Source organism: Microtus oregoni, unplaced genomic scaffold (genome assembly GCF_018167655.1).
Source record: "Microtus oregoni isolate MIOR12 unplaced genomic scaffold, Mior012 000037F_ref0000500, whole genome shotgun sequence".
NCBI lineage: Eukaryota > Metazoa > Chordata > Mammalia > Rodentia > Cricetidae > Microtus > Microtus oregoni.
In genome coordinates, this window is record NW_024543096.1 from 19,740,632 (window position 1) to 19,765,551 (window position 24,920).

General features: G+C 40.7%; 1 protein-coding gene across 3 annotated transcripts in view; it reads left to right on the forward strand.

The window, feature by feature from the left end:
* The window catches only part of Csrnp3 (cysteine and serine rich nuclear protein 3), a 173,556-nt gene that overhangs the window by 8,985 nt on the left and 139,651 nt on the right, over positions 1–24,920 (forward strand). The window contains exons 2-3 of one of the 3 annotated variants that reach the window (XM_041631381.1): positions 7,338–7,499; positions 22,369–22,456. In XM_041631381.1, the coding sequence (XP_041487315.1) occupies positions 22,444–22,456 (13 nt within the window). In that variant the 5' untranslated portion in view covers positions 7,338–7,499; positions 22,369–22,443. Of the gene's footprint in view, positions 1–7,337; positions 7,500–9,547; positions 9,567–22,368; positions 22,457–24,920 lie in introns of those variants that run through there. The other 2 variants (XM_041631383.1, XM_041631382.1) reach the window with 2 other exon arrangements.

The following is a 24,920-nucleotide window of genomic DNA, read 5'->3' on the forward strand; positions in this document are numbered from 1 at the left end:
AGAAGCATTGAGGAGTGGGAGGCAGGCTTTTATGTAGGGTGTGGCCGCTCAGTAGGGAAAGATCCAGACATTGCCCATGTTCACCACTGAGGAGGAGGGTGCCCCCAATGGAAGATTTCCACTTTTTACCCATCTTTGCAGTGGTCATCTATGCGAAGACCCCCAAAAGCAAGCAGTGCATCTTGGTCCCTCACCCTTACTTTGTCATCCTGCCTTGTGTTAATGATTTGGTTAAATTGCACTCTCAGCAAATGTTTGTTTGCATGAAATTGATAAAGAGCCCAGTTTCTTACAGTTCTGGAAGTGGGTCGGACAAGATCAAAGGGTTGCATTTAATAAGGGTTCTCTTGATGCCGCATGTCATGGTGGAGGGGGACCAGTTACATTGCTCAGCAGGTAAAGGCTGGTGCCACCCAACATGATGAACCTGGGCATGATTCCAGAACTCACGAAGTGAAAGGAGAGAAGCAACTCCTTCAAGTTGCCCTTCTCTGATCTTTATATACCTGCTATGCCAAGTATGCATATTGCACACGCATGCACGCACATGCGCGCGCGCGCACACACACACACACACACACACACACACACAGAGAGAGACGCTCTAAATAAAGAAATGAATAAATGGATGAATGTTAAAAAAGATATTCCTTCGAAGGAGGTGAGAAAGCATGGCAGCATAAGAAAGAGAGCACAGGAGAGGTGGGGAGCGGAATCCGAGCTGTCCAGACCTTAGGGTGTGACTTGTTCTGCTTTAGCTCTGTGATGCTTCCTGGAATAGATCATTCTCACGGATGGCAGGAAGGTGTAGAAATTATCAGTCGCGAGAACACCTGGAATGTGTAGTCTGACACTGTCAACGAGCTCCTCATTAGCCCTGCTTTATAAGTGAGAAAACTCCAGGAAATTAAGTCAGCCACCCACGAAATTGTAAGGAATCGTCAAATCATGTTTGTTGCAATGGGCTTTCCATCAAATGGGTAATTTCTGGTGAGTCTTGGGACTATATATTAAAAAAGAGATTCTCCCAGGATTGTTTTCTAGTTGACCTGAGATACAGCCCGCTGTGATGAACACCACATCCCACTGTGGGACAACTTCCCCTCTAGGGATTCTTTTTCCCTTGCGATTTTATTTTCTATCTGTTACCCCCGAGATCTTAGCATTCAAATCCCACAGATGTGCTTTTAGCTGGGGGATCTGGATGCCCCCAGACATGTGGGTAAAAATGCTTCTTCCCAGCTGCTATCAGAGATTTGGTTCTAGATGTTTGCCTCATCCACCACAACTAGCCTGATTTCTTCTGCTTTTTGTTCTTTTATGACTAAATCCTTGACGAAAATCAATGCCACGACCTTTTAGGCTCCCCAATTGTTCTTTTTCTCATTTAGAGATTTCTTGGTCTTCAAAATCTCATCACCATGTTTTGGCTTCCTTGACCTGTGTCCCCAGAATTGTTCAGTCTGCTTTTTAACCTTTATCTCTCTCTGTAGCAATCCAAGCCCGTGATTGTACCGGGGCTACCTGGTCAGCATTGCTTTAGTGGGAGCGAGAGCAGGATGTGAAAACAGCATGGGATGGTGATAGGTATGGGCCTGCTGTTCAGTGTACATGGTTATTCGGGAATATAACCCATAATATAAACCTCGACATAGAGTATTTCCTCTATGACACTTGTTGAATAAGCCAAAACCCAGGGTCTGTGGAGACCATTTCTAAGCTCTCCACTAACTTTAGAAAATTAAATTTCATTTGTAGAAATTTCGTCAGACCCAGCATTCTTCACAGGTCTTCTCTCAAAACAACAAATTAGATTTTGCATTTTTATTCAAGTGATCTTTCCTGAGTCAGTAGCTAATTCAGTTATTTCTCATTTATGTCCTCATAAAATCTAGCTTATAAGTTAAATGACTTAAATTTTCTACACTAACTCCAGTAATCTGCTTTCTCTTTTGAGTTTCTGGGCACATACATAATTACTCTACTGTTGTTTTAAACATTGTAATCCAAAGTATCATTATTCTATATTTTACTCCATTTTGGTTGCTATGGCAAAATACCATGGACTGGGTAGATTAATAACAACAGAAAAAATACTTTTCACTCTTCTGGAGCATGGAAACCTAGAATCAAGATGTCATTCTAGTCTGTCTCTGGGGAGACTTACTTCCTAAGCCTTCTTCTCTGTAACCTCACAGAATGGGAAGGAATTTGGGCAGGGCTGAGGGGCTCTTAGAAGGAAAATATTTATGAACCTCAGTGACATAATGATTCCTCTAGAACTCCCCTCTTGATGCTATCACCTTGAGTTAAGTTAGGGCTATAACATTTGTGACGTTGCAGCAATGTAGGAGCAAAAGAATTCATGATCCCCTGATTGCAGCCCAAATTGTAATTATTTTTTATATTAGGACTAATACAGTATTGCCAGTAGGCAGATTTCAGAAACCTAACAGGCCCCACACATTTTGCATGTAGGAAAGGTGGGACCTTGTCATGGAACCCTGAGGTAGAACTCAGACATATTCGATTTACGGCAGATAGACAGCAAATGCAATACTCGCTGCTAGGAAATATCAGTCAAGTCATCTATAGTTCTGATTTTGATAACGTTCCTTTCCGGTTATGAAGTCTCAACAATTCTGCGTCATAGGGTGATTTCAAATATGCTTAGGATTTTCACTTACTGTAGATGAAAAAAATAAAAAAAAAATCCTCATTAAAAAGCCTTCATAGTAACTTCCTAAAACATATCCCTCCCACCCATCACTGCAGACATCTGAATGGGGATAGTATCCTAATCTCTCACAGCCTCATTCCTCTTGAATGGTTTTTGTGTTACCACGAAAGTATTACATGGTGATTTCAGGAATGGAGTCGGACCGTAGAAACCGGGACGAGATTGGTGAAGACAAGGCAGGATGAACAGTTTTCTCTTTCTTCTTCCTTTTTTTCCCCTGTCCCTTCTCCCCTTCTTTCTGCCTCCCTCCCCTTTCCCACTCAAATGCCCAACTATACATTTCAGGCTTTCTCTAATTAACACCAGAAAGAGAGGTACACCTGAGTTCCGTTGGATGCCTTCTCTTTCAACTGATGGGGGCTTTAGTTCATGGGTCAGGGTGCCCAGTGGTCACAGTCATGCAAAAACACCCACTGAGAAAGTGGCTTCGGGAACTTGTCTTGGGGACTCAAACAATGCAGTTCATAGGCCACGGAGGGTGGGTTTTAGGAAGAAATTTTATTGTATTATTTGGAGGTGGAGCTTAGTAGAAAAAAATCAGAGATACTGGGTAACTGGAGGAGTCCCGTCGATGGCGTAATGTCATGCTTCCAATCTGAGACTCTCTCCAGGATTGATGGCAGAAACTAAAGTGAAGCATGGGGGTGAGCTGGGGTGTCACTGAGTTTTATGGAGGCCCTTTTTTGTGTTAGGTGGACTTTAACTTAGGAATTGGGTTGTAGGACATGGAGTTCCCCAAAGTGTTTACTGAGGCCTTTCCTCTAACTTCAGGTGGACTTTAGCTGAAGAATTCAGGCATTAGATACTCACCATTCCACACAAAGTCTACTGGGTCAGTGACCATGTGTTTTTGTCTCATGACTTTGAAGAGTGAAATTCAAGGCCCACAGAGGGGGAGTTTTTCGGAAGAAGGTTCATTGTAGATTCATAGGTGAGAGTTTGAGAGAGTGAGAAGGAGGAACTCCTGGGTGGCAGGGGCAGATCCAGGAATGGGTGTCAGCAGACGCTATGCTGTGTAGCTTCTTGGCAGGGTTCTCGACCTCAGGAGAAGAGACAACAAGGAAACAGGGGCCAGAGCCCTTCTGGCATGCCTGTTTCCTGTCAGGGACATCCCTGGAACTCTATTGCTTTGGGATCTCTGTCCTACATAATTAGTTACTGTCACCTGTTCTCAGCATAGTGGACATGTGCTTAGCACATCCAGACATCAAATACAAATTGTGAAAAATCTAACAAATGCTTTATATTGATTCCACATCATGACTGAAATCAATTAAAGACCTTCCCCAAGCTTCTCTGCAAGACTTAAAACACCTCCACATGAGTGGCTTGAAGGGAAGCAGATTCTTCCCACCATAGGTTAAGCACTGTCTGCAAGAGAGTTTTTAAGGACAGACCACTAGATTTCAAACAAAACCTACATGGAGCCCAAGCCTTGAACTTCTTTTTTTTTTTTTTTTTTTCTTTTATTTTTAAATATTTATTTATTTATTTATTATGTATACAGTATTCTGTCTGCATGTATGCCTGCAGGTCAGAAGAGGGCACCAGACCTCATTCCAGATGGTTGTGAGCCACCATGTGGTTGCTGGGAATTGAACTCAGGACCTTTGGAAGAGCAGACAATGCTCTTAACCACTGAGCCATCTCTCCAGCCCCCAGCCTTGAACTTCTTGCAGAGCAGGTAGTAATTTTACATTTGTCTTAAAAAGAAAAATATTGACTGAGCAACCTTAGGAGGACACGACTAAAATAGGTATTTTTTACTTTTAATTCTAAATCAACAAATACTTGCAATCAATGATTACTATTCATTTATAACCACCCCCTCTATTTATTTCTTTAACTTGATAGAGAAATGATTACTTTTTATCACTAATTTTATTTGCCAAAGAAGCCTACAAAGTGGCACGAAGTATCTGAATTATTCTATTGAATAGTAGCAGCAAGATTTCACCACCATTATCAAGTAATTGATAAGTGTACACACACACACACACACACACACACACACACACACACACACACACACGTACAGGTATGCACACATGCCAGAATCCTGCAGTGACTTCTTCTCAGTTAGAAAAATGTTAAAAACCTTTTAAATTCTGCTTTCTATTCCCAGACACCTGTCTAATTTCACCACTAGCATGCTCTTCTTGGGCCTTTGACACACAACTGTTCTTTTGTCCTGGACCATTCTTCTTCAAAGTCCCAGGCGCCAACTCACCTTCTTGTCCATATTTCTTCTTTGTGACACTCACCAAACAAAAATTAAATGTCCTCTATATGGCCAGATTACGGTCACTATATCCCTCAAGTGTTTGTTTTTCTCTTTAGAAGTTAACCTTCATATAACATATTATCTATTTAAGTTCATTTGTATGTTGTTAGCTTGCCTCTGCCCACATCATTAGCTCCCAGTAGATGAGTCCCATCATACAATAGTAAGAAGTTTTTTTTTTTTTAAAAATACATTGCTTCATTGCCATTCTCTATCATCTAAAATAATATCAGTGGCGCTAGAGACATAATTTAGGTAAGAATGTTTGCTGTTCTTCCAGAGAACCCAATTTGGGAGCTCACAATTGCCTATAATTCTAGGCTCATGGCATCCAACATCGTCCTCTGGCCTCTGCAGGTACCTGGACTCACATGTACATACCCAGCACAGATCCGCGCTCATACACACAAGTAAAAGTAAACTAAATCTTAAAAACATAACAGTGTAAACATGAGAAAATACAGTAACCATTTACCAAGTAAATTACACATGCCTGCCAGAGAGGCAGAAATGATCAATGAAGACACTCAATTGGAAAAACAAGCAAATAAAAACCCATCACGAGACTCTGGTGACCACTGCTGATGGTAGCTGGAGATGGTGAGGTGAGAGAAAGCTTTTGAAGATGAGAACCGTGTGCCAGTGGGGAGCCTGGGGAACCAGAGGGCACAGATTCAGAGGAAGCCTGTTACCCAAGAGACTTGGAGCTAAAATGTCCCCCGGAACTGTAGTCACCAAAATTAAGGGAAACTATCTGGTCAATAATGACAGAAAGAGAGGGGACAGACCCCAAAGTAGACCTTTCAAAAATAAATCCCTGAAGTTTGACTTTCCATACTACTAGAAGCCATGTCTTAAATCGCCATATAGAGGGTTGTCTTAAGCGGTCACTTCCCCTTTGCGGCTCTTGCTGCCAGGGTTTCCTGTGCTATTGGTTTGCTGAGCAATGCATGGCTGGCTAAGGGCATTTGTAGGCCTGTGTTGTTTGATACCCCAGGCAAGTCAACCATCTAAGTCACTGATGCTAATCATTCTGGTCTGTGCTGTTGAATCAGTACAATGTGGGCTTCAAATTACAGCGTAATTTGAAAGTTGCTTCTTTAGCTTTGTACCCAGAATCAATAAGTGATAAGCGGACGTGGACCATAAAGTCTAGTACTGCAAAGTGACGCTTCTGGATATGTAAACAAGGCACTCGCCAGGTCACAATAGGTTAGACTGTGAAAGGCTGTAACCAAAAAGACCTAGCCCCAAGTAGGCATCTCTCACACAGCCCTGGCAATGCGACTTTCTATTTAGCACATCTCAGAGCCCACCACCTACTGTCTACTTGTTTGGGAGGCTGTTTATTCTTGCAGTGGTGTATCATTTTCCCTTAGAAAAGGCCTATTTCTTGGTAGCCTTGTTACAAACAGCACATAAAAGAGACAAGGAAGAAGACTGCATGATTTTTAGCACAGCTGATCCTGTTCCCTCCTGAAGTTCGGCCCCTATAGGTGTTTGTGTTTGTAACCCCTGGTTATGTTTTCTCTATAGATGCAGAGAAATTGTTACTCTAAGTGGTTTAATGATTCATCAGACTTGACATTAACAATTTTTTAAAATTGTGAATCTACCTGCGTCTGACTGACTCTCCCAGCCTGTGTTACCACCAAGAGTGAAGAATTAATGCTTTATCCAGCAAAAAGATTTGGGGACTAGTCTGTCATGTGTAAAATCTATTCAGCTCTCCTTAGCACAGCCCTTGAATATTCCCTGTGGCTTGGCTGAATTGACTGGAAACAAGATAAGTCATCTAAATTCTGCAGGTATTGCCATTCCTAGCAACCAATTTGATTTTTGATGGACAAAGAGCCCCAGGAAAGTAGATGCCTTTGTATATGAGAAAAAAGAAATCCCCAACAAGATAGACATACCCTCATCAGCATGCTCCCGCTATGACAGCGTGCAAGTGAGTGATCCATTTTGTTCTGAACTCCGGCTCTGCCAACGCAGTACGCGCTTTAGCAGAACAAATCAAAGGAATGTATTTGACTTGTGTTTTGGCATCTGAAAACACGAAGCCATATTTCCTCATGCGGCATTCTTCCTATCCCACATTTTTTTAATTTGAGCTCTTTTCTCGCAGACGCCATTGCCAGAATGAGAATGAAAAGTAAGAGTGAACCAGGGTGTCATTGCTCACCACGCTTCCCAGTGTTAGAGCAAGTGCTGTCTGTGGTTCAGAGTACCCGACCCCAAGAAGACACTCAGTCCTTGACTATGCAGTCAGCGGGCACAGATTTCAATCCTTGGCTCCCGTTCCTTCTGCAGGTCCGTGTGACAGCTATGAGTGGAATTTTAAAGGGGACCTTTGAAGAAGCTGACAGCGCCTCCCTCTGCTCCTCTGTGCAGGAATCAGATGATGACGTTTTTAGCTGTGACAGTGCTGAGAGTCTTGATAGTATCAGTCTGTCCATACCTGATCATTTACCCGTGAGTATCTGAAGCTGTATTTCGTGTTTCCCTTCCTCTACATCATTTTTGGATGATTCGTTCTTGGGGGCTTCAGCTTACTTAATTCTACTTCCAAGTTCTTTATCATACAAATGCATCTGAAAGTATCATTGTTTAATTAGTCCTCAAGGTATGCGCCCCCCCCCCCCCATATCTCTAATGGGATGGGTCTGGAGGAGTCAGAATTTAATTAGCAGTAAGCAGACAGCAGCTGAGAACCATTTCATCTTGGCTTTCTAAACTAGGTCTTTGTTTGAAAAATCGAATTAATGGTATCTGATACTGTAATCATGGTCAGTGGGTTGGGAAGTATATGACATCCAAGTGTTGTACACTCACGTAGACTAGACTTGATTTTGTAATTTTGAAGATCAATCCCAGATTCTTGCACTTGCAAGGTGCGCACTTTGCCACTGAGACACATCCTTAGGACAGAGAAAGGGGGAGGAGAGGGGAGGGGAGGGGACAAGGGAAGAGAACCACCAAGCTTGATGAACCCACAAGGTGGAAGGAGAGAACCCACGCTTGAAAAGTGTCCTCTGACTCCTCATACATGCCCACACGCATACAGACACACATAGAAATAAATAAGTAAATGTGATATAGTAATTAAGCGGATTTCAGAAGATATGCTGCTACAAAAGCCAGACTCTGAAAGGTCTGAAATTTTACAGACAGAGGCAAAACTCAGATGTGAGGCTAGGCTCATGAACTAGAGTAAAGATGGCTTTCTGTACATATTTACATCTAAGGAGATTAACTTGGAGAAAACGAGTGGAATCGTAGGATATGTTCTGATTTATTACCCCACCCATTTTCTTGTAGTATGTATTCTAATTGTTCTTAATAAAAACCTGGAGTCAGATAAAAGGGGGTGAAAGCTAAGAGATCAGAGTAGAGCCATCAACCACTAGAGAGACCTTTTACTTCTACTGATGCTCAGGCCAAAAGGGTGATCCTGTCTTCAGATTGCCTCTGCCTCCCCAGACTATGTCCTTTGACTGCTCTAAGCTCCCGTCTCCTCCCACCTTATATTCCTCTCTCTGCCCAGCCATATCATTCCTCTCTCCACCTCCCTCGTGCTGGGATTAAAGGCGTGGGATCCCAAGTGCTGGGACACCTTTGTGTGAGCTCTCCTTTAGACAGAGTTGGTCTTGCATTACCCAGGGTGGCCTTGAACTGCCTGCCTCAGAGTCCTGGTATTAAAGGTGTATGCTACCATGCCCTGGCCTCTAGTAACTTCTCTTTGCACTTTGATCTTCAGGCAATCCTTATTTGTTAAAACACAAATAAAGTATCACTTTTTAGTGACAGTTATTGTAAGATTGTTTAGTGACATTGTATTTTGGGAGACTGTGCTTTTTTTCTGTTTCCTGCTCTTCCACACTTTCCTCCAAGCAGCTGTACTCTTGAGAAAGGCCTGGATGCTGTGCTTGGAGAGTTGCCTTTTCACGCTGACCACTGGAGAAACTGGGTAGCATTTCTCATTTTCCAGTCAGGCACTCCTGAAAAGCATCCTTGTCTAAGAGGTTGCTTCCCCGAGGAAGCCCCTAATCTGATAGCACAGAGTACTAATCTAGTAGTACAGAAGAGCAAGTTGTACACCTCTGTGATTTTCTTTCTCCTTAAGCTCCAATAGTTTTTCAGTATCCTTGGCATCCGTGCATCTCCTAAAGTCTCAAATTGGTTCTCTCCTGGAAAAAAAAATCAATCTCAAGACTTCTCTATGCAAGACATCAATTGATTTCTGTGGCTTGTGAGCTCACAAAGTACCTGTAATGTTCATTTAAGCACCATCGGATCTTACAGATGTGGTTCAAGAAGCATTCCGGACGAGAGTGATGTTCTGGCACCTTAGGGAAGGCTAGAGAAAGTGTGGGTACAGCAGTTGATCGGAACATTTGAGCAGTTTCCTGGAAGAATAGAAGAGGCAGGTGGGAGTTTCTTTCCAAAATAGTTTGATATGTGGTAACTATTCCATTACCTCTGTAGGGCGCCTGTAGAGGAGGAGACTCAAACCCATCATGGTCAGAGAAGTCTTAGGTGGTAAGCCTTGTTGAGTTTCTTTTCTGTTGGGGTCTTGGTGGTGGTTTGTGTTCTGTTTTTCCCATCATCAGCTCGGGTGATGAACTTGGCTTGGTGATTTTTTTTTTTCAGTGTTGAAAGGGAATGTCTGCTGATTCCCCTTTGGAAGGGAATGCTAATGTTTATCATTTGGTAGATTGCAACCGAGAGCTGCGAGTGGGGCCCCACTAGGAGGAGGATGAAGAAGAATGGGCAGATACGATATCCTGGGGACTTTTCTGTCACTGTGGGTTGCACTCGGTCTAGTCTCAAACTCAAAACCTTATTATTAACTAATGGGAAGCTGGGAAAAAAAGAAGAAACCCCACAACCCCATATCTTTTTCTTTAAGAAAAACTGATGGCTTGGTACAGGCTAAGACAAGAGACAGCACTAGTGCTGAATCTCATTTTATGACTCCAGGAACATTAGCAGGGCTTTTGAGAGGAGCTGGGCTGCCTCTCGCTCTACAGCTGTGGAGGCCAAGACCACGGAGAGGTCTTGACAAGAATAAAAATGTGAGCTGTGGCAGAGTAGTTAAATGGCAACCTCTAGACCCCGCCTTTCGACCCAACCCTGCAGCTCCATGGTTTACTTACTTACTGACTGCTAAGTATGGCAAACCAGCTCGTCACGGCTGTGACATGGCTGCTGCTCTCCTGTCAACCCCTCCTAGAGGGCAAGTGCATCTGTCTTTTGGCAAACGCACATGAGTCAAGAGATGGTATAGCAGAGAAGTCACGCTGTGCGCGAAGTGGCAGTCTGCTTCCCCTTTCTGCTAGGAAGCGACAGGGCAGGTTTTCCTCCTGTGTCGCTGATGGAAATATCGCAGAGCAAACACGTCATACATTTGCGTGAAAGAAATTGGTTTGTCCTTGGGGCATAATGCTTCTTGTGAGAGTGATGGAAATGTTGCCATGAAAAGGGGGTGAGCCGAAGAACGCAGAGAGGATCTTGAACAGCAGCTAGCTAATCCAGGGCTGTAGTATGGAGCGGCAGGCCGCTTCCCGCCACCCGACTCCTGCATGGCTAGCTTTACCCCAAAATAATTACACGGAAGCTGTATTCTTTTAAACACTGCTTGGCCCATTAGCTGTAGCCCCTTACTGGCTAATTCTCACATCTTGATTAACCCATTTCTATTAATGAGTGTAGCACCACGAGGTGGTAGCTTACCAGGAAGATCTTAACCTGCATCCATCTTGGAGAGGAGAGCTATGGCGACTCTCTGACTCAACTTCTTTTTCCCAGCATTCTGTTCTGTCTACTCCACCTACCTAATTTTCTGTCCTATCAAAGGCCAAGTAGTTTCTTTATTAATTAACCAATGAAAGCAACAGATAGACAAATGACCCACCTCCATCACAGGGCTATAGAACTGCCTCTGCAGATAATGATTCTCAGGCGTTTCTGTTTTGTCCCAGATGGGAATCGGGCATGTTGAACTCCATGGAAACAGATCACATCTGTCTGTCTCTTTAACTCCAGGGCATAGTATTGCTCATTTCACAGTTCGGGCCTTCAGAACCTTCTGCCCTCTGATTCTAGTTGAACCTACTAAGTCACAACTTGCCATTAAGGGGAGGAATTATATTCTTGCACTGGCAAGGTACATAATTCACTTTTATATTTGTTTGTTTTAAACTTTGACAAATCACCAAAATTCAGCATCGAATGTAAAAGCATAGTTGGACCAAATTTCCCAAAAAATCTGATGTGTCTGCAATAGGCTATCAAGAATAACTATGTTGTGGTTTTAACTCTGTTAGCTGCTGGTGAAAAAGGAAATGTAAGGGCAGTTCTGTGGTGTGGATGGTACTGTCTTTCACCTGAGTTGAAGGTTAAGGCTTTGCTAACATGAGATCTGAGATATATAATAGAAAAATTCCCACTTCCTACATCTATTATTTACTCAAGATGTTTATAGGTGGATGGATTTTGTCACTGTATTTCATTCAGAGAAGAATTAAAGTCGTTATTAAATATTAATGATACCATCTTCACATTAGTGATCGAAACGCTTTTCTCTGACAGGATAATCTATTTATAGATAAATCTTAGAATGTTTACATTTTATAAACATCTCAATAGAGAGTCATATCTGTCAAAGGTGAGGGGACAGAGGCAGCATGCTGTCACTCACTCTTAGTAGCCCCAGGAGTTCCCTTAATTGTTTATGAACTTCTACCAAAACTAAATTAAAATTTGTATTTGTAGGGCATAAAAGAATGTCAGGAATAGCCAGTTGGAAACAGGAGTTCTATTAAAGATAATGTTAATGCAGACTTTCAACAGAAGGGTTAAGAGAAAGTGTGGGAATTGGCTCCTCCAAAAAAAAGTCACAACTAACTGTCCTAAATTAGCCAAATATGCATTTATGTGTGTGTCTGTTTAAAGCTACATCTCAAAAAGTAGCTGTAAAACCACTTTCCCCTTTCCCTTCTCATTAATAAGTGAGATGATAGGGAGGAGGGGGAGATGCCTGGGGTGAAATTATAATCTCATAAAACTAGAAGAGGAAGGATTACACAAAGGTGTTCGTACTTGTCCATCTCCTGTGAGTGGGCTTTCTGGTGAGATTCCTAGAAAATTACAGGTATACACCTGGGACTAGAGAGGCTGCAGTAATTGATACACAAGCCGGAATTCTTCCTATTTTGCTGGGAAGAGGTTCCAGCCAGATTTCCAAGGAAAGGGCTCTTTTCCATTCTGTGTCCCCATTGTCCCCATTTTTCCTTCTGTTTACCCCAATGGCCTTACTCTGGGATCATCTAAGAGTGGCCACAAGCACTGAATGATGGATTGCCCCACTGAAAATATACTGTGGCTTGTAGGCTGATCTAAATAAAGTGAGGTGATTAAAATTCTAACGTCCATCTTGCCAGAGTCACAATCTTCTGGGTTTGTGTTGAAAAACGGAGACTCAATAGCTTCACACTGCTGCTTATGATGGTGCTGCTGGTGGCACCAGTGCCCGAGGTGGAAGTCCTAGGTATTCTCTGAAGACCTTACAATTTATTGCATAGATCAGGCTTCCTGACGCTTTGGACAGTTCAGGGGAGGCACATCTGTGTGATGTGAATGCAGAGAAGAATTGCTTAGAAAAGTAAAAAGTCATTTGGGGCAATTTTTGTATAGGATACACTATGCAATGCTTTAATTTTAGGAAGTACATGTTTTTATTTTTTTAAATTTAAATCCAGTTAAAGTGTAGTTTGTAAAAGCAACAAAGAAAACAATCATTATAAATATAGCAAAAGCTAAACCAAAGACTAGTGTAAAAATGTGTAGAGGCATTCATTTTCATTTCTTTGTTGTTGTTGTTGTTGCTTTTCAGGACAGGGTTTCTCTGTGTAACAGCCCTAGCCCTGGCTGTCCTAGAACTCCTCTGTAGACCAGGCTGGCCTTAAACTCACAGAGATCCAGCTGCCTCTGCCTCCTGAGTGCTGGGATTAAAGGTGGGTGCCACCATGGTTCGGTTATTTGTTTCCTTTTAATATTTAATTCTCAATAGGAAAGTACTTCAAGTGAGCTAAAATGTTAGTAAACTCAGGTGCATTTGATTTTGGCTTTTGTTGCAAATATAGCAATGCAGTACTACTAAAGATTTAGCTATATACTCGGCAATGTTAAGACTTTGAAGGAAAGTTTCTTAATTGATTCAAATAGTCAACTGGTAACTGTCATTTGACAATTATTTTTATGGAGACTTTAATGAGTATCACCAAATACTAACATTACCAAAAATACTCCTCTTCAAAACAGTAATCACCACATTAAAAAAAGAGAGAAAATCCAAAGCAAACAACAACAACACACTAAACCCTAACTACAAACAAGTCTCAAAGCTCAGTGAAGGTTGATGAAAACTAGGCAGGATGCTAACGCACTGGGTGCTTGTGCTGTGAGCCTTGTTGATTGGAGTGAGGCCAAGGTGGTTTCTTGGTTGGGTTCATTTGTTGTGGGTCCTGCTCCTTATCACACAGAGAGACCTCAAGTGCAAGGATTATTATATGTTTTCTTCCAGGATTAGAAAAGAAATACTATAAGGTAAAGATGTGTATATTCATTTTAAATCCTCTTTATAAAGTTACTCTTAAATAAAACAATAATTACATTTTATTTGTAATTTAATGTCTACAATTCCTACATTTTAAAAAGTAGATGTATTGTAAGGTTTGATATCAGAATTTGGCATTGATTCTATTTTTAAGATTCTTGGTTTGGAAGAAATAGTAAAAGTGAAATTTAAATATGGGTCATACTCCCAATGAAGTTAATCCTGATTTCTACAAATAAATTGGTTCACTGATTTTTTTGTTCTTTCCTTCTTTTTTTGATCCTGTGTCAGACTTGATTTTCTGCCATTGCTGTTTCTATGGCAACTCTTATTTTGACTTGTAGAGTAGTAGAGATTTCAGACTATTTACATTTTTAGATATTGATTTCAAAAATACTTATCAGATTTCATATTTATTTGCTTAAAAATAGAAATGTGAAAACAATTTTAGCTTTATGGATTATTTTTGAAAGATTTTTGTGACAAAAACTGAATATAACCTAGATGTCTTGCAATTGGTTAGATAATTTCTGGGAAACTGAACAAATTGATTGCTATGTGGGGGATAAGACCAGTGGGATAAATATATCAATTGGGATAAAATACATTCACATTGCTAAACACATACGTTAAATTGTATGTTTCCATTGGAGTGTGTGTGTGTGCTTTGTATTTGCAAGACGTAGAAAAGTAAATGTATTTTCTGAGATTTTTCACTGGGTGTCAGAATTACGAGTGATTTATCTTATCTGTCTATCATGTCTATCTATCTGTCTGTCTGTCTATCATCTTCTCTTTCATACAGTTGTTTTCCTAACAAGAAATCTGTGTTCATGTATTGTAATTTCCTTTTTTTTTTTTGTTCTTTTTTTCAGAATTTGCTCTGTAGACTAGGCTAACCTCCAACTCACAGAGATCCACCTTCCTCTGCCTCCCAAGTGCTGGGATTAAAGGCGTGTGTCACCACTGCCTGGCTGTCACTTTTAAAAAAGATGTATTTATTTTAATTTATGTGTGAATATTTTGCCTGCATGTATGTATAGGCATGACTGGTGCATGTGGAGGCCAGAAAAGGGTAGTGGGTCTCCTGGAACTGGAGTTACAGATGGTTGTAAACCATGTGGGTGCCTCGAATAATGAAACCCAGGTCCTGTGTATGAGCAATGAATGTTTTAAATCACTGAGCCATATTTACTACCCCTGTAACCTCTTTCTAGAAGACATCATTTACCACTGCTGTTACAACATGTTCATATTTAAATCTTAGGGAAAACCCTTAACAATTGATATAAAACTTGATCAATTTATATACCCACTTTGACATGTGACTGCTTATATACTTGGTATCTTGCCCAAACAGACTTGAAATATGGACGTATGTGTATATGTATGTTTATGGGCAGATTAATTTTTATGATGTCTTTCTATACCAAAAAAATTAGTGCTGTGTATACAACTTATTTTTATACACAGTGGAATTTCATACTTTCATTTAGAGCGTTTATTAAGATTTGAAAGTGTTTTTATTTTGAGGTGGATTTTCTAAAAACGTTATTTTTAGTATGAAAAAGGTATAGTTTTTGCTTGTTTATTGATTTTTTTTTTAGGTAACGTGATTTCCACGGGACACCCTTTAATTTGGCCATAGATTGCTTTGCTGTGTGTTAAAGATGCATCCTTTTGTTCAGAATTTTAACTTAGTAAATATTGAACCTCATCAAATTCCTTATCAATGCATCTGATCATGTTATCTTAACCTGCTAATATGATGATCTGAAACATTTTTCCAGTATAAAACTGTTACTATCTTTTATTCTTTTTTTCTAAAACAAGATTTTAACTCACACAAATCCAATTTGATATAGCAATGTATGTGCATTTAAGCTTATTTTTGAAATGCTATTTTTTAAAAACTGGAAGTACACATTAATTATTTTGTATGCATATGTACCCATGTGCAGAGAAGCATTCTGAGAAACACAGCTTCCACCTACTAACTACATTATATACCGTAGAGGAAAAGTTAAGACACAGTAGCATGGGGAGAGCCCAGCAATACACAGTAAAATGTATCGAGAGATCAGCAGCGGATTGTGAGTTCATTCTTCAAACAGCATGAGTAAGAACTGACTCACTCAACAAATTAACAAAAATGACTACCCAATTTCAATTTCCAAGAATTTCTATTCTATCAAGCAAAATTTCCTCCCATTTCCCCTGTGACGTGTTCTAAGTGGGAGCGGTGTAAAGAAAGCCCAGAGATGCGGCATTAGGTTGGGCAGGGGGTAGTGGGCCAGGTGACCAATCATCTGCTCACCTTGTTTCCTGTCATCTCTTCATCTGTCCTGGAGGTAGCGTGCGAGGGTCGGCACAGCCTTGCTCTGTTGAGAGTCGCTCACTCTAGCTGCAGATTAGCTTTAGGCTTATACATCTATGTCTTTGCCATCGTTTTTCTTCTGATACCTCCATCAGATGTGTGTGTGTGTGTGTGTGTGTGTGTGTGTATTCTTTTTGAAGTCTGATTAGCAGGCAGAAGTTAGAGAATACAAGTGTATAAAAGACGGGAAGAAATTATCTTTCTAAATTCTGTATCTTTCTTTTATTTTTATGACTTAAATATTTTATTTGAGATGAAAGCAAAAGTGTTAAGATCAGTGACACCTGCCTACCTAACCGTGTTAACTTGCCTTCTTTGTTGGCAGTGTATAACTAAGTCCATTAGTTCCATTTCTGATGTTTGTCCCAGCACCTCTTTTTCACATCTAATAGTCAGGGTTACATGGACTTTACACTGAAAGCGACAAAGGCCCCTGTACAATCTAATTGTAAAAGAGGCATCTTAGTGTGTATAAAAGAAATGGCAGAGACAAGATCCATCACGCAAAAATGGACTTGAAGCTGGTCCTTCCTTCTCCACTGTGGTATGCCTGTCTTTTTAGTGGGGAGCTGGGTTTTCTTCAATGGCGTATGGGACTGTAGGCTTCCCAGCTGAGCTGTGGAAGACTTAGCCCGCACATGCCCATATACATATACAACCACCTAGCACCAAGCTCCTTTTCTTATTGTTTGATAATATATACATACATATATAATGTGTTTTGCTCAAACCCATCTCCAATTCCCTTCCCTCTAGCTCCTCTCAGCCCCCGCTCTTCTCCCCCAGCTGTACCAACTCTTTGAAAGCAGACGGAGCCGGTTAGTGCCTCCCGTGTGTGCTCGTGTGCAAGGCACACTACTGGGAGCATAAGTAGCCTCTTGGGGCCTCTGTCCCCCAGCAGCCTTTAGTCACCAACAGTTCTTCAGCTTGTTGGGACCCCCATTGAGTCCCGTGTCCGTCCCCCCCCCCCCCCTGCTGCCTACTATCCACACTTTCAAGATTTATTCAGCATTTACCTTTACCTCATGGCAAAACCATCTTATTATGAAGTCTCTTTAGAGACAAGCTTCTGCAGTGAAATTCCATACCCAAAATGGATCCTTCTTTACACTTTACGTTTGGCAAACGTGCTCCAAGGTGTCGCAAGCGTGCGAACCTGATACCACGCAAACTCCACAATTACACGTGCTGCTTCTGCCTCCTACAACATGCAATGGTCCTCGGTGGAAAAACTAAGTACATAAATTTCTGTTAGGTGCTGAAAATATTCTATAGAGGGAACTTTAACACGGTTTTTACATTTTATTTTGACAGAAAAGATGAGGACATAGTCTTATCAGAAAGTCTGTTTTTTATCCCCCCCCCCCTTTTTTTTTTGAAACAAGGTCTTACTATGTATCTCTGGCTGTCCTGGCACTTATTCAGTGCACAAGGCTGGCCTCCAGTTCACAGAGACCCACCTGCTTCTGTGAGTGCCACCACACCTGGCTTTCTAGTTCTTAGAAACAATTTTCTTTTCTATTATTTTTTCATTTTGATTATTTTCCTCTCTCCCAGCAGATCCTCCCCTCCTCTCTCCCTACCCCCATTCATTTCCTTTCTTTTTCTCCCATTAGAAAACAAGCTGCCATTCATAAAACCGTAGTAAAGTAAAACAATATAAAATAAGAACAAATGAACCAGAATCAGACAGAAACAAACAAACAAACAAACAAACAAATAACCAAAGAAAAATCGAAAGAAACAGATACCGACACAGAGCCATATCTGTTTGTACATCCAGAAATCCCATAAAAACGCAGAACCCCGAATCATAATATATATGACCAGTAAGGTAAAAAAAGAAAATGCCCTGAAAACCATTATGACACTAAGAACCTCCAGAAAATTCCACTGGGTTCATTTTGTGTTCTTCATCTACTCCTGGGCATGGGGCCTGCCCTTAAGATTGGTTTGTATACCCAGTGAGACCCCATTGTAGAAAACCAGTTTTTCCTTTGCAAGTGGTTACCAATTGGAGCTATCTTCTGGGTGAAGGGTGGGAATTGTGTCCATTTCCTCTCTTAGGGCAGGGGCCCTATCTTATCTGGCTTAGGCCCTGTGCGTGCTGCTGCAGTCTGTGGGTTTATATGAGCACCATTCCTACGGTGTTTAGGAGGCCTTGTTTTCTTGATGTCCTCACTTTTAATCCTGTTTATCTATGTGTGGTCATGTTCAATAGTGCAATGCCTGTGGAAACCAGAAGAGGGCGTTAGAATCCCCTGAAGCTGTAGTAATAGGTAGTTGTGAACTGTTGGATGTTGGCACATATTGGCGCATTCCTAACTGCTGAGACATCTCTTCAGTCTCTAGTCCTCATCTTTTTTTTTTTTTTTTTTTTTTTTTTTTGGTTTTTCGAGACAGGGTTTCTCTGTGGCTTTGGAGCCTGTCCTGGAACTAGCTCTGTAGACCAGGCTGGTCTCGAACTCACTGAGATCCGCCTGCCTCTGCCTCCCGAGTGCTGGGATTAAAGGCGTGCGCCACCATCGCCCGGCTCTAGTCCTCATCTTAAGAGAGGATAAAGGTTGTCAAGATTGCCCTAGCCATCAGTTAAGGCCTTATGTGGGCATTCATGCCCTGTAGGCTGAGGTATATAGAAAATGTCCATCATAACTATTAAGTCAGGCACCTGAGTGTAACTAGTCTTTCTCTGTACTGCTGGCTCCCAAATAATGACATGGAGATTTCTTATTAATTGTGAAAGCTCAGCCTATAGCCTAGGCTTATTCCAAATTAGCTCTTATCACTTAAATTAACCTATTTCTATTAACCTGTGTTCTGCCATGTACCATCCATCCTGATTTTCTTGTCTCCTGGCATCTTAGATTCATCCCCAGCTCCTCTGTATGCCTGGAAGTCCCACCTATTTTCTCTGCATAGTTATTGGCTGTTTAGCTTTTTATTACACCAGTCACACCAACACCTTCACAAGGTATACAAATATCCCACCACACCTGAGGCTGCTGAATTAGAAATTGAGCCAGCAAAAACACTGAAGAGCTCTGAGTTTCCTTCAGGCCAATGGACATAGTTTATTTTTTCTCAGGGCTTATTTCTATTTTCTATGGTTGATCATGAAAGTCTACTGACACTGTGTTCAGTTTAGATGTCTTCCCAAAACCATCTGTAAGAACTTATGCATTTCCGGGGAGCCTGGTCATTTTTAGCAATTCTCCGTTTTCTTTGTGAGTTTAAGGAACCCTAGTATCAACTAAAAATCCAAAGCATTTTTGAAAATAGACTAAAATATTGTGGATGCTGTGTTCTGATTTGTTGGTGTGTGTGTTTATAAGTAGTTGGGAGCTTTAAAACTGATTGATTTCATACAGAAGAAAGGCTTTATTATCTTCATATCACAGAAATTGTGTATGTCTCTTCTTTTCTAATCCTATTTTTCTCTTTCCTCTGGAGGTAACTCTTCTGCAGTCTTTCATGTTTTAACCGAAATATACATATTCCCATGAAAGCATTTTGTGAAAATATGAATCATGTATATTATTCTGAAAACTGCTTTTCTTACTCAATAGTACTTCATTGGATTTCCCAGTGTTATTTATCATAGCTTTATTTTACTTGTTAAAAATGATTACATGACATTCCAACATATGGGCATGTAAAATTGAGATAACTATTCCCCTGTGAAAGTTTTCTCTCCATTGTAGTTTTTATCCTACTATGAACATGCCCCAATACATACATTTTAGAAAGTGTTCTTAGATATTACTGTTTCAACTTTGTTGGATAGGTATATCAAGTGAAGACAAATATCACATTGTATATTGAAATATTATTTTTCCTCTCTCTCTCTCTCTCTCTCTCTCTCTCTCTCTCTCTCCCTCTCTCATTTGTTTTGCTCCTAAGACAAAGTTTCTTGGTGTAGCCCTGGCTGTTCTGAAATTCACTATCTACACCAGACTGGCAGAGATCCAGCTGCCTCTTCCTCCCAAGTGCTGGGATTACAGGCGGGCACCGCCATGTGCAACTTTCTTTAGTCTTTTAAGAACCCATTTACCTCACACACGATAAGCAAACACTCTACCACTGAGCTGTCTTCTAATCCATGAAATAAACTTTTTTATTTTAAAATAACTTTAGATTCATGGGGGATTTGCAAACAAAGCATAGAGAATTCTTTTGAATGTCTTGCCCAGCTTCCCCCAGTGTTAATTTTCTACTTAACCTTGATGCACTTGTCATAACTAAGAAAATACCGCTAAATAACTCCTACCAGATTTTTAGTTTCTCTATGAATAGTCTTTTTGTGATCAAGGAACAATTGAGACAATGCCCTGAGTTAGATGGTGTGCCTTGTTAGCCTTCTTCATCTCCGTTTGTTCCACGGCCTCGCTTTATTCAGTAAATCTAGTTCACCTTCATGTCAGGAGTGGGGAACAGCCCCTATTTCTCTTCTCTATGTGTTATTTGGAGATCACTGTAAGAAATCGTTCCTTCTCCAGCATTTTCCAGTCATTTATTTCAGGACACAATCATTTATACTGGCTTTGTTCTTTGGGTTATGAGTGTATGGTATAGATACATAATTTTTATTGTTTACATTGTTCTCACATTGGTCACTGACATTTTTCTGCTGGTTGTTAAGTCTTTATTTCTTCCTTTTTTTCCTGTTGTGAGGGATTAAACCCTGGTCTTCGAGCATGGAAGCCAGATGACCTACCACTAAGCTATAGCAAGCCTTGCTAGTAATGCATTATGAATATTTTGTGTTCCTTTCTTTCTGTATTATACGGTGCTTCCGGTTGATCTTGGAATCCTACTGTCTCCATCTTTGAATTCACCGTTTTTCTAAGATAACTAGGTTTTTAATGTGGCTAATTATTGGTCTGAATGGGGATGTTGCTTAGAGTCCACCAACTGGCTATTCAATACTAAATAGGCCTTCCTGAAAACATACATACAAATAAGACTATATGGACTAAATAGGTTCTATTTATATATTTAGGAATATCTGTAAAAGCAGCAGTTAAAGAAAAAAGCCATGAATTTGAAAGTGAGAAAGGTGGATTAAGGGAAGAGTTTCAGAGGACGAAAAGGAAAAGGGAAATTATATAATTAAATAATAATTTCAAAACTACTTTTTCAAAAGAATGCTTCCTCTTTCCCAGAGCACCTGAGCTCCAAGGGCTTATTCACCTTTTCCTGTCTTCTGTAGGCACCTACACATGTGGAACACTTGACTATTCTCTCTCTCTCTCTCTCTCTCTCTCTCTCTCTCTCTCTCTCTCTTACACACACACACACATACACACAAATAAAAATATAAATTTGAATGGTGACAATTGTAGCGCTACTAATACAAACCCAGAGACAGATGACAGATATTGAGGTTCAACCTGAAGGTCAAACAAAGCAAACAGCCAGCCCCTGGCTCTTTCTTCTACCTCAGTCTGAAATGGCGATCCTGCCTCCACGAACCTCAGAATGAGACTGTGTGTGAGAGCTGTCTCCTCTCATTTTGTATTCTCTCTAGTGCTGGGATTAAAGGTGTGCACCACTACTGCCTGATTTCTATGCAAACTAGTGTGTCTACTAGCATTAAAGGTGTGTGTCACCCCTGCCTGTTCTGTGTGACCGACCAGTGGAGCTGTTTTACTCTCTGATCTCCAGGCAAGCTTTATTTATTAAAATACAACTGAAATATCCTACATGGCATACACTTAAATGGGAAAGACAGAAAGCCTGGAAGGGGCAAATTTGTCTCTCTTTATTGTTTCCTTTCTTTTCATTGCATTTGCTGGCATTTCAAATGTAAGAAGGCTGATGGCCATTCATGTAAAACTGTGGACTAGATTATAAGGTGCCTGCTACTCTCAAGGTCATGGACCACATCTGGTCTAGAACTCTGATCTGACTTCTTTAGGTCTATTTACAAATGGTACTATTTAAAGACACGGTGCTAGATATGGTTTCTTATGATGGAGTTAGAAAAGAACTCATGACTAAATCTGCTAAAGGGGGAAAATCAAACAAAGGCTGAGAAAAGATGATAAATAAGGAGAATGCAGCCGACTGGGGAGCCATTAGAGGTCTGAGGCTGTAGTCTAAGTTATGCCAGGAACTCAAGGACCTTTGGTGTCTCTGGTTCCAGTCCTCTCGTTAGCTACTGGAATGGGGAGAAAGCTGTGGTTAGCTAGGGCTGCTATTGCTGCTGCTGCCCCTGCTTCTGCTAAGAGATCTGGGAGGTGAGGCAGGAGAGTCCCCCAAAGGACTTGTAGTCAGTTTTACTGGTTGAACATAGAATGCTGTGTAACATTGAAACATGGTTTCTTTCTTTTTTTTTTTTTTTAAAGAAAAAAGTAAGAAGATATCAACAGACTGAAAAGGTATATTCAGAAGCATAGACTCTTGGGAGGACACTGCAGTTCATGAGGCCACAAGGTGAGGTGACTCCTTATTACTCTTGTCATACTTTCAAGCATCTGATGTGACTCCTTAATTGTCCCAGGTTATGATTGCAATGTGTAATTGGAGAAGCAAAACATTCTTACTTAAAATACATATTTTTAACCGTGTGTCTTTGGGGTCATTAAAAGCTTATCCAGAACAGAATTATAATATTTGGTTTCATTAGGGGTGATTTAAAAATATATATCTTTTACTAGGGAATGCTGCTTCTTTTTTTTTTAATATTTATTTATTTATTATGTATACAATATTCTGTCTGTGTGTATGCCTGCAGGCCAGAAGAGGGCACCAGACCTCATTACAGATGGTTGTGAGCCACCATGTGGTTGCTGGGAATTGAACTCAGGACCTTTGAAAGAGCAGGCAATGCTCTTAACCTCTGAGCCATCTCTCCAGCCCCGGGAATGCTGCTTCTTGTGTCACTTTTAGAAGGTAGTACCATCCTCAGGAAAATAAACATGAGGCATGTCTATTCACTTTATTTCTTATGACCAAAACAGCCAGGCATAATGATGCAGACATTCCATCCCAGCATTTGGGAGGCAGAGGCTGATGGCTCTCTAGGAGTCCAGGGTTATATAGTGAGAGCTAATTTCACAAACTTTACATTTCAGTTAAAACAAAAAACAACCTACACTTTCTAAAAGAAAGAAAGAGAGAGAGAGAGAGAGAGAGAAAGAAAAGAAGGAAGAAAGGGAGCATTAGAGAAGAGGTAGAGGGTGAGTGCATCTGGGAGGAATCATAGGGAGGAGTTGGAAACAAATGTGATCAAGTCACCCTGAATGACATTCTTAAGAAATTCTATACATACATACATATATATTATACATAAGTGAATTCATTCTCTGACTTCCTTAAACGTTTAAGAATCGCTTTGTGAAGAATATTTGCCAGCTATGAAATGATGATTCGTTTGAATGGTCAAAAACATCCTGTGCGGGGGGGGGGGGGGGTGTTCACGTTTAACATGTAAGACAGGTAAAGAAAAACAAGCTAAGCTGTTGTTAAAGAGCTTGTTAAAATAATTGATGTAAACTATGCATTTAGAAGTTAAGATTATAGTGAGGGCTAAAGTTCACATAATGGGATCCTCTTAAATAGTAGATTTCTTCCTCGTTGATATTGTGAGACAAGTTGTCATTGATCGCAATTTTAAATGAAAAGGGTTGACAGACTTTTATGTTGATTTGGTCAAGCTTGTCTTCAGCCTGGCTTTTCTTATGCATCTAAGAGTTGGATCACTTATTTGCATTTACCGTACGTAAATCAGTGGTTTAAATGCCTTAGTTTTTGAAAATGAGTAAGCTATGGTCTTGGTTACCAACATTTATCCAATGAATATTTTACCCAGAGCTAATTTTTATTGTTAATTCAATACATTATTTAAGAAGAGAGGCTAGATTGTATAAGGGTGTGCAGTGAATTCTAAAGCCAACTGGGGACTATCTGGGGTAGTCCTGATTTGTCATCATGCCTTAGAGTCTGTACCAGAAGAACCTTGCTCTGTCTCAGCTCACACCCAAAGCTTGTTTTCCAGCCTGACTGTAGCTCGTTAGGTGCAGCATATAGAAAAATTTAGTCTAAGGCAGAAGAGGTTCCCTGGTCACAATTGCAAATTGAGTGTTGTGGAAAATAGTTATGCAAACACCTATGAAAATAACAGAGGTAGTCCCACCCACTCACCTTCTTTCTTATTTGCATTCATTTTATTACCCTCACTAGGGACTCAACTCGTTTCCTGGTGACTGAGAGGAGCTTGCAGGGGGAGGTGGGATGCTATAAGCTCCTAAGGGTCTTAGGCGGATTACAGTTGAGTGAGTTGCAGGGCCTGAAACTTTGTCAAGAAAGTTGTTTTCTGTTTTTTTGTTTTGTTTTTTCTAAATTTAAGCAGTCAAATAACTGAAAGCAATTAACTTTGCAAAGGTGCAGGGAGGCCAGGTGTGGTGTTGCATACTTTAAGCCTTTAATTTGCTCTTCAGGAGATAGACGCAGGTGGCTCTAGGCAAGTTTGAGGCCAGCCTGGTCTGTATCACAGGTTCTAGGACAGTCAGAGCAACTTGGAGGGATTCTGACTTGACAAACAAAACAAGAAACAAAGAGAGTCAATGAAAATGCCCCACACCCGGTTTTATCATTAGAAAAGTAGTTCCAATCATTCATTTTGTTATTCCTTTGGTCCACTTTTAAAAAACAACACATATACTAATTGTAACCATTCGATTGTTGTGCTAAGTTTGTGCCTGGAAGTGGAGAAAGTCCACCAGTGTGCTCGCCTTAGTGAAACCCCATGCTCGTGGGAGATAATCTAGGTAATGCGTGACGTAGTGATGTCTTAGGTTTGGTGGCGTGACTGCCATGGGGGGAAATTAGAGGAGAATACAGGTTCTCTTTAACGATAATCAGGTTGGGAATTTTCCTACACGATGTTTTGCTTTGA